The sequence below is a fragment of the Talpa occidentalis genome, unplaced genomic scaffold, assembly GCF_014898055.3.
Source record: "Talpa occidentalis isolate TD23 unplaced genomic scaffold, MPIMG_talOcc4v2.1 talOcc4.8, whole genome shotgun sequence".
NCBI classification, from domain to species: domain Eukaryota; kingdom Metazoa; phylum Chordata; class Mammalia; order Eulipotyphla; family Talpidae; genus Talpa; species Talpa occidentalis.
The window spans coordinates 25,801,142-25,811,695 of NW_023605194.1; the positions used below are offsets into that span (position 1 = coordinate 25,801,142).

The 10,554-nt window shown below is 42.3% G+C and overlaps 1 protein-coding gene across 1 annotated transcript in view; it reads left to right on the plus strand.

The window, feature by feature from the left end:
• Nucleotides 1-657: 657 nt before the first annotated feature.
• MYOF (myoferlin) overlaps nucleotides 658-10,554 on the plus strand; it is a 129,989-nt gene continuing 120,092 nt past the window's right edge. Inside the window, exon 1 of the mRNA XM_054690408.1 lies at nucleotides 658-1,012. Within this exon, the coding sequence (XP_054546383.1) occupies nucleotides 896-1,012 (117 nt within the window). The 5' untranslated portion in view covers nucleotides 658-895. The remainder of the gene's footprint in view (nucleotides 1,013-10,554) is intronic.

Consider the following 10,554-nt stretch of genomic DNA (forward strand, 5'->3'; position numbering starts at 1 on the left):
TAATCCCAGCCAGGGAGCTAACCCACATGATGCAGCAGACCTCTCCTGTCTCACCCCCTGCTCCCCTCAGCAGTGTATTTCAGTCAATCTGCCTGTTCTGTTCCCCACTCTGTCGCTGGTGAATCCTCTCACCCCCCACCCCCAGCACCTCTGGCCTGCACCCCAGCTCTTGTATGCATAAATAAGTAAATATTTTTTTAAAAATAGAATGTTTACAGAAATCCTCTGGTGCAGTGGATCAGCTCCTCAACACACCAATTTTACATGTCCAGATTGGGTTTGCGTGAAATAAACGCAGTAATTCCTCTGTCATACAGTGGGGGGCACCCTTGGACTGATTTTTATTATTATTTTAGCTTTCCTATAAGTGGTTGGTGAGTGGGTGTGTTCAACAGCCCGAGAGAAGAAACAGCAAAAGTTAAAATAATAATAGCAATAAATGACTCATAAAGTTTTTAAAATTCTATGAAGTTAAGAAAATAATGGAAAAGAAACTGAAAACCAATGAATTCAGTTTCACAAATTGTTGCTAAAAGACAGTAGCCTGTTAGCGGTCTCCTGACCTTTCCACAATATTAGCCCCCAATTTACTGCAGTTTCATTTGTTGCACATAATTATTTTTAGTTGAGGCTTTGTCCTTTTCACTTCCACGTTTCCGAATTCTTCAGGGGTGCTCGCGACGCTGCGTAGACTCGGAAGTTTGGCTATCAGTTTACACGTAGCCTGCAGTAAATAATCCGTCAGAGATCCACCCATTTGCTTTCTCCCTCCCCTCTTCCCTGGAGAAATCCTCCCCGCTGGCTCTCCCGGGAAGGCACAGCCAGGAGTTCCAGGGCCCAAGTCTCCTTGGCAAATGGTCTTTTGCTGAAACTCGCTTTCTGCCCTTACGGAGCCATGCTTCGAGTGATCGTGGAATCTGCCAGCAATATCCCTAAAACGAAATTTGGGAAACCGGATCCTATCGTTTCTGTTATTTTTAAGGGTAAGGAAAAGTTTTTCTCTTTTTCTCAAGTGCTGTTTTGAAATGTTAGCTTCTTGGCTAACAGTCTGTGCAATGAAAGTCTGTGTTTATGCCACTGATAAAGCGTGCTTACCTGGGCAGGTCAGGAGAGAGGTCTGATTTCTGTGGGAGGCATTTAATTTCCCCTGGGCTTGGAGGCTCATTGAATGACTTGTTATTTTAATTCTAATAACAAGATTCCTGTTAGCCTTGGGTCAGAAAACTGTGTTTGTTAATCCCCAAACCTCAGATAGCAAAAGACACGTTTTGATTTCGGTTCTATGCTTTTGGTCTTTTTGGTTCAGCAGTATACATACATATTTATTTTCTCTGCCTATGTAAAATGGATAAAGGAGGGAAAAGGACAATTAAATGGACTGAGGTATCATGACTCCATAAATCAGCCTTCTGGGACATTTTTCGTCCCTGGGTTTGGGGTGGAGGGATGGAATTATTATTTTGGATTAGTTTCTCATCTTGTCCTGTGCTTCTTTGCAATTGCTCTTCATCTCTGCAAAGCTAAATGTTGCCTGCATGTTCCATGGCTTATAATTGCTTAGAGAGGGAAGAGCTCTGAACAGCAAGTCTGCAGTTAGGGGAACTAGTTTGGCCCTGCTAAATAACCTTGGGCAAGTGACCTCATTTCTCTGGATGTCAGTTTTCTTTTCTGAAAAATGGGGAAAGAAGGTTTAAATCAGATGGTCTTTGAGAGGCCCATTGTAATTCCAAAAGGTTATTTTTCTATGACGTTTAGCTGCAGTCACAGTGGAGGGACAGGAATGGCTGTAATACCCTCTTCCAGGCATTGTGATTCCAGGTTTGCCTGCAGTGGTGTATCTAAGACTCAGTTTGGGAGTTTTATCATTTTCTGTTTGTCTAAAGTCACTGGTAAGATTGCCGCGCTCTTCTTGGTGGGAGGGATGAAGTGAGGGGGAGGGCAGAGAAAGCTGGACCCCTGATGCCCCAAGTTCCGGACCACGCCTGGCACTTTTCTCTCTTCCTCCAGGAACTGACTACTTCTCCATTCCACTTGCTGGCTTATCTCTGCTTTTTCTTTTCTCTCTCTCTCTCTCTCTCTTTTTTTTTTTTTTTTTTTTTTGGTCTGTTTTATCTCCTTATTGCTTTTCTTAAATCATTAAGTTAAGGATGAGCAAGAAAATAAAGTAACAGACCCAAAAGCTGCCAAGTAAGTGGTTGTTCAGTTAAAAAGAAAATGGATTTGAAGGCAAGTATGGGATTCTTGGAGACCAATGTGATTTTAGGAGCTGCTTAGTGAATATTGTGTAGTTATATCAACATTCACATGTACTAGATTTAAAATTTTTTTTCCTTTGAAGCAATTACATAATAAAGACATAATTTGAGAAGTTTATATCTTCACCGTGGACATGTAAAGACACCTAAAAATATCTTGGGTTCAACTGGTGACATCATTATCAAAGATTATAAAGCAGAGTTTAACACTAAAATATGATTTGTCTGGAGTGTTTAAGCTTGACCAAAATTTTAAGTAAGTAAAAATAATGTCTAAGGCTAGGAACACAAACAATCCACTGAAGGTGGAAAACTCAGTGAAATTAGGCAAATATAGTCTATCCAAGCAATTATATTTACTAGATTATTTACTTTAGTGTCTCTTCCAAATCTCCTTTTATTATGTGAATTTATTCATCTGACAAGCAACCTGACAGAAGAAAGGACTCTGATCTTGGAGAAGGAACATCTGGACTATAATTGACATTAACAAAGAATCTGGTGACCCAAATTTAAGAACCTGGGTTTCGAGGGCCTCCCCGGTGGCACAGCGGTTGAGCGCTGGGTTGCGAAGCTGCCCGCAGCCTCTGCAGCACCGGTTCAATCCCCAGCTGCTCCCTGGCCACCGGATGAGGGTCCCGCATGGCGCGCAGACCTCTCCTGCCGCCCGCTGCTCCCCTCAGCAGTGTACTTCGGTCCTTCTGCCTGCTCTGCTCCCCGCTCTGGCTCTGGTGAATTCTCTCACCCTCCCGCGCTTCTGACTGTACCCAGTGCTTGTATAAATAAATAAATAAATAAATAAATAAATAAATAAAAGAAAACTTAAAAAAAAAAAAAAGAAACTGGGTTTCAAATTTCTCAGCTGTGAAATGATGGGACCCGATCTCCTTGGGGTTCCTTCACTTTTAAAATCTATAATTTTATAGTGCTATGTATTGACTACCTACCCTCAGCAAGATATGGAAGACACTGCCTTAGGTTATAGAACAGCTATGAGAAGGAATTGATAAAGAATATTGCACTTTTCTTGTTTTCAGTCTATCTCAGTGACTTAAAACGCTGCTAATGGCAACCCTTTCAAGGCATACCTCCCAATCTTGAGTACTGCATAAAATTAAGTAACATTAAGTTCTGACAGTTTTGTGGATACTTACATGCTGATGTGTCCATCAGAGTAACATGGAACAAAACCAGATGTGATCCATGGTGTGAACTGGGGCAAGAGCGAGGGAATAAGATGTAATAAGCCTTGACAGACTATCAAGGAGGCACCAAAGAAAATCCCTGTATTTACTGAAATGTGTGAAAGGTTGTCTCTTGGTAAGTACAATAGCAAGGTCAGGACAGTAAGTAGCACTTCGTTAAGATGGCTTGAGGAATGCCCCATGACGGGCATGCTGATGGTGATGCGGAATAGACAGACTTAGCCGTGCGCTAGAGAATGTGCCACACCATCAGCCTGCTGGTTTAGAGCTGGCTGCCGCCTTCTGTGTTCAAGCTCCTCTGAGGCTGACTACAGAATTACTCGGGATCTGGCTCCGCCCATGTGGATGTGGGCTTTACTGGAGCCCCTGCTGTTATGAATGTCCAGCAGTGCAGAAGTGGCTCATGAAAACCACAAAGCTGATTTGATTTTGGGGAAGCACTAGGTGCCATGCACCGGTGCTAAGTCTCTAGGTCAAGTTCCTCCCAGACAGAGGAGCGCACAGATAGCCGTGCTGCCGTGAATGCAGCTAAGGTTAGATTAGACAGACCTCTGAGACCTCTCTCAACACTGAGACTTGATTCCCCAAACTTAACAGGTTTTTTATTATTAGACTTTAAACTTTATAATTTTTTAATAAAATAAGTAATAAAGAAAAGAAAACTAACAATCTAGAGAGATTATACAACTAAAAAGTAGAAATTCTGACCACACTGCTGTTTTCTCTCCCCACTCTCATTACCTAAGAGTAATTAATCTCTCTGAGCATTTTGAATTTTCCCTTTTGCTATAAACATGTAAGTTGTTCCCAGGACTCGCTGTCAGCAGCGGTTCTAGAATGGACTTCTTTACAGTGCATTTCTTATCTTTCTGAATGGGTACATTTCCAAAGGACAGATTCTGGTCTACATGCCTTGCCCTTTATCTTGTCTTTTCTTTTAAAGGTGGATTTGCTGGATATTGCCATTGAATTCCATGTTCTCTTTGGCTTATCTTTTGCTTCTGCACCAAAAATTTTTAAAAAGACTTGTTTGGAGATTTGCTTGCACAGACTTATAATGTGCTTTGACAGTGTGGCAGCACCTTGTTCATGTGAAACATCAACTCTAGGGAGTGTGGCTGTTGACACTGTAGTAGTTTTCTCACTCCATCCTTGTGATCTTGAGAATTTTTTCTCACTTCTGCTCTTCTGTAGACCTTTGCCTTGTGGGATGGCTTCTGTTGTTGTCCAGAAGGTCACCAAACAATTTTCACGCTATTACTTATTTTTTCAGAGCTGTTATTCCATTTGCTTATGCTTGGGAATGAAATCCTAGATGTATCTAGGACACGCTCCCCCTCAGTGAGCTTATTAACATGGAGTTTTGAACTAATCACTTGACCTCTCCGGGAACCTTTTTTGAAAATTGGGGTTATAATGGTTTACCTGAAAGCGAGTAGATATATAGAGATTTCCAGAGGCTGTAATTTATGTAATATTTTTTCTATTTGGAATTTTACAGTTGAATTTAAAAAATAACCTTTTAAATAAACATAAAAGCTATGAGGTCCCATTGAAGAATGGTAAAGTAAGATGGTAGAACGATCCAGTGAGTCTTGTTCACTGTCACCTGGGAAGGTTGTCTATCCAGGATTAGTCAAGAGGATTCTACCAGCTCACAATGACAACCATGCCAAGTCAGTACTTCCGTAGAATCCCTGAACTGTATTTGCAAAGCATTCAGGAAGGGGAAAGTGTTTAATCTGTTGAGTCATCCCTCTCACTTCTGGGAGAACAGAGCTGCAGGCTCACCACCCAAAAAAAGTGGCCACACCCTACTGTGACATGGGAACCCTCAAAGGATGCTTCCCAAAGGCACATTTTGTGGACATGCAGTCATTTATAAAACCCAGTTGCCTCTTGGAAATGAATTTACATGGCTCTTTTCCTTCTCCTCTATAACATATCTTCCATGCATACCCTCAAGATATGTCCTGGGTGTATTTGCCTGGTTTGAGCTTACTGGTAAGTTTCTTCATTCCCCTGGGATTTGGCCCTGCCAAGAGGCTATGGAATTTTTATATTCACCGCGACACCTAGTACATCACTGATGTTGAGTATGCACTTTAAACATTGGCCAGGGAAGCAAGAGCTAGCAGGAGATTGGAGACATCTTAGTACAATAAAATCATTGCTTCCCGGTGTTGAAGAGGACTGTTGGTAGTCAGCCAATCTCCCTTCTATCAGGAAGAATTACCTTTAATATTCTCTCAGGTGCTTTGTAGCTAAAGCTTGGCAAAGAGTCAGTTCACACATTCCCAAACACTGAACGTAACTAATTCCTAGCACCTGCTACCCAGGGGCAAATCGGTGTCATGGTGTTTTTTACATTCTTGATCCTGGTCAGGAAAATGAAGCTGTTAGTTTTTATGTTGACAATTTATACACAAAATGTTCCGTGGCTTATAAAGAATGAATAATGCATAGATAAAGCAATGGTTACCCTACCCCCTGTGGAACTCCTATTGAACAGCTGTTCCTTTCAGTGAGGGTGTGCTTTGAGTTGGATCTAAACTGAGTTTTCACTCAGAAATTGCTGCATAGACATCTGGCATCTGAAGCTTTATCAGTCCATTTGACATAAGGCTTTAGCGTATAAGGGCCCTGGCTTTGGCACCAGGGAGACCTGAATCCTATCCCACCCCTTACTTCCCATGTGCTCATGGGCAAATGAATTAAAATCTTTAGCTTCACTGTTCTTAATGACACCTCCAACATTGCTTGCAGGACTGTTGCAGGGTGAAGTAAATATATATGTGAACCTACACGTAGTAACCGATACATTTCCTTCCTTGTTTGATAGCATTTATTTTATGGAGTCTTAACAAGGTAGCAGACAAGATCTAGTAAAATATGCATAATATGGTTTGGTCTTCTAGACTTAGAAAAGCAACATTTAGAACACAAGATTGAAATAGAAACCAGAATAGACCTGCAAATTACAAAGAGCAGATGGTAGAGGGAAAACTCCATGGAGAAGGTGTTACCTGACTTGGTCATCCTTTAAGGATGAGTGCCAATTTGACAGAGCTAATGAAAAATCAAGACATTCCACATTTAGGAACAACACAAAAGATTTGGGAGCGCTGGGCTGTGTGATGAAGCTGACAGGGGAGAAATCTGCAGTGATTCGGGATTGCAGACAAAGCAGCGGGGATCCAGTGGGCAGTGTTGGGAAGCACAGATTCAGACTGGTCAGGGGGACTAATGAGACAGCGTACTAGTTAAGGCTAATGCTTTCCAGGGCAGAGGGAGCTCCTAAGGGCTAGGATGAGAAAGAAGAACTAATATGAATGCTACCAAGGAAGCAACTGATTGAACTAAATTAATATAATAAATTGCAGTGGGCAGACTAATTGGACCATCTTTCTGTATAGTCCTCTGTGAGTGGGATTCAGCCTGCTTCCCCTCAGCCAGCATGTTCATCTGTCCTGGCCTAGGTGTCAGGTGTCAACCCCAGGTCCAATCAGCTGTACCAAGGATACAGAAGCCGAGTATAAACCAGACGAGTCTTCTAGAAGACAAGCTTTTGAGGCAGAGAACATGAACTATCCAGCCCAGCTCTTCCCTTTCTAACTTTCTGTTGTTCTCTGGTCCAAACACCTCTTCTTTTCTTAAACAGCTCTCACCTTTCTAGAATAAACACAGGGTGTATAAAGGGAGGGGTTTGGGGCAAGGCAGACTGGTGGCTTTATCACTGGGAGTCAATATTTAGGTGCAACTGTATTGCAAGTCTTTGTTTCCTCCTCTATAAAGTAGGTGAATGATCTGTACATCACAGTAATGGTGTAAGAGTCAACTGTGGTAAAACATAATCATAGTACCGGGCATGTAACAGTTGCATGGCAAAAGCTCATCCCTCCCATTTATGCCCCGCTTCTTCCCCCACCACTCAGAGGGACATTTGAGAGATGGTCCAGGCTTAGATGAGTAAGCGGAATGTGCGGGAGCTTGAAGGCACAACATGTGTCAGATTCATCTGTGAGAGCACATCATAACTTTCTGACAAGGCACATTGTAGGTTCCGTTGTTTTTTAAGTTGTAGTCGTAGCATAAAATTTGCTATTTTTAAGTGCATTAAGTACATTCACGTTGTTGTGTAACTATCACCACCTTCCATCTCCAGAACATTTTTATCTTCTTCAATTGAAACTCTGTACCCTTTTAATAAGAATTCCCCATTTCTCCCTCCTAACCCCAACCCCTGGCATTTACCATTCTACTCTCCGTTTCTATGAATTTGACTAGTCTAAGTACCTCACAGGAGGGAATCATGCAATAGTTATCCCGGTATGCCTGGCTCATTTCACTTGGCATAATATCTTCAAGGTTAGTTTTCAGAGTTGAATAATATTCCATTGTATGTTGATATCACATTTTGTTTATCCACTTGCCCATCAGTGGATTGGTTCCACCATTTGGCTGTTGTGAATAATGTCGCTGTGAAGATTAGTATAGAAATACTATTTGAGTCCCTGCTTTCAATTCTTGCCAATATATAACAGAGGGGGACTTGCTGGATCATTTGGTAATTCTCTATTTAATTTTTGAGACACCACCATACTACAGTCATCTCCTGTGTAAAATGGAGAGGATACTAATCCCAACTTCAGAGTCATTGTGAGAATCAGCCTAAATAAAACAAAAGCACACAAAAAGTGCTTTAAATGTTGCTCCTTAGATCTCCCTGAGACTCTGGTATGGACAGCTTGAGAACACCCACTTTCTACACCACCACCACCATTTATTAAATTCTTACACTGTGTCCACTCCTGTGTGTGTTATCTTATTTCATTCTTATGTCATTTTTAGGAAACAGGGAGTATTATCATTCACTTTTCCAAGGGGAAACTGAGGCAGAGACATGTCAGTGTTCAATTCAGGACTGTCTGGCTGCAGAGTCTGCAGGTATATTCCCTACTGTCATCATGGAAGAAGAGAGAACACACAACCTGTACCTCCCATCAGATTATAATTGTCCTCTCCCCACTCTGAATGGGTTGAGTTCTTAGTGTTTTGGGGTTATTTGCATCTAGTCTGAAAGAGGAAAAATATGTACCAAGAACAAAAGAACTTAAAAAAAAAAAAGAAACCCAGCCCTACTCGGTAAGTTTCCACATGGAAATGAAAGCCTTTATGATGTCCTGTGAGTCAGAAGCTGGGAGCTGGCATAGCTCAGCAGTGAATCAGTTCCTCTGACAGTCGGGTTGGAGCCGTTTTTCCAGTGGAGACAAACACTAACATTCTATATGTAAAGTTTTAAAAATCTAATATTTGCTTGGTGGGGTAGGTGTCCACTTCACCCTACTCCAGTACTCTGGTTTAATACCTTCATCAGCTTTTTCATCGTTTTCATAAATTTAAAGTAGTTCTTTTCCTTATCTCACTTTCCTTATTTCCTTTCATTAAAAAACCACTATTTTTCTTGTTTGCTAAGCTCTCCTCATGGAGTTCACTGCCTGGACACTTTCTGTTTCTCTCACTCCTCTATTTTGCTGCTCTTTCATCCTACCACTCCTCTCAAACATGAATTCATTCAACAAACCCTGATGCAGAGTGCACTCTACTGGACCATGTGCCTGGCTCACATGTCAGATAGGGGCCCAACGGGACGTGGCCCCTGCCAGCATGATGCTTGTAGTTGTGCCGTAAGCCCAGCAACTGTTCAGTAAATTCAGTTCAGAGTTTAAAGTTCTAGAAAGGAGTCATTATCATTTCTTGCATATGGTATTAATGATGACAGCTTACTAGCTACTAGGCACTATGCTAAGTGCTTCACATATATTTATTTAATTCTTGCCCAGAAATGAAGTCCCTCATTTTACAGTTGAAATGATCAAGGCTTGGGGAAGGTGAGTTTTCTTGTTCAAGGTCCCACAGCAGGTTCCAGATGGAGCTGAGGTGCATAACCCCTGCTGAGACTGAAACATCCCTCTGTGACTGGGTCATGGCCACCCAGAATCTGCATTGACCCATGGGCTAATGCATGTGGGTTCAGGGCTCCCAGCTCTATAGCTGAAGTCCAGGTTCTGTCTTCTCCTACCCATGGTATTTCCTGGGGCAAATTCAGCCTTGGGGGCATCTCAACAGACCAGTGCCCAGAGCCTGGGGCATGGTGCCTTTGGGCTAGACACCGTTGGCCTCAGGAGCCAAAGGCTCTCTGGTTTGTCTCCCCACTGTGCTGGACACATGATATTGACTTGAGGAAGGGAAAGGGACCTCTTTCCGAGGCTCTTACAGGCCAGAAGCCCATTTCTGGACTTGGTAACAGTTGTTCATCTAGGAGGTGTCCAGACATATATTGTTATAACTTATTTTGCAGATAAGATGAGTCTCAGTGAGGTCACGGAGAGAGGACAAAGCTGTGCAGCCAGGAAGAGACAAGGACCAGAAACCCCAGTCCTGAGACTTAGTCCCATGCACTTCCTGTTCCTCAAGTGTGGTCTGACTTTCTTTGAACTTGGCTTCTCCCTTGCTTAACTCTACCTCTCAGCCCCCTCCACTCACAAACAACAGTCCACAAACGCACGCGATTGATTCCTTCATTCCAACCTGCCTAGTCAATAAAGTCAAAGCCATGTAGCCTTGGAAGGAGGGCTGGGAACAGTGGATTAAAACTCCCAGCAATGGCAAAAATCCTTTTTAAGAGATTATTAGCTATGGAACATGGAGAAGTGAGCTGTGGCCAGTTCAGCTGGCTGTTTTCTACCTGGGAAGGATAAAGTGGATGATTCAGATTTTGACTCATTGTTTTGTGCTTGTTTTCACAGTTCTTTTCTATGATTGTCTTATTTTCTCTTGACACTCTCTCTTGGAATAGAGGGCACAGAGAACAGGATGGGCTCCATGCTGTCTGAAGGAGGCAGTTTATGATTCTAATTCTAATCAACACTCAGAATTGTCTTGTATCCAGGCACTTACATGCTTCAGTGTTTGAGCTTCAAGGTGACCTTGTGAGCTGGCCTTTCCATCTGCTTCTTACAGGATACATAGACCTTGAAAGTCCCCTTTTAAATTCTAGGATTCCTCATCTCCTCAGTCTGAGTTCAAAGAGA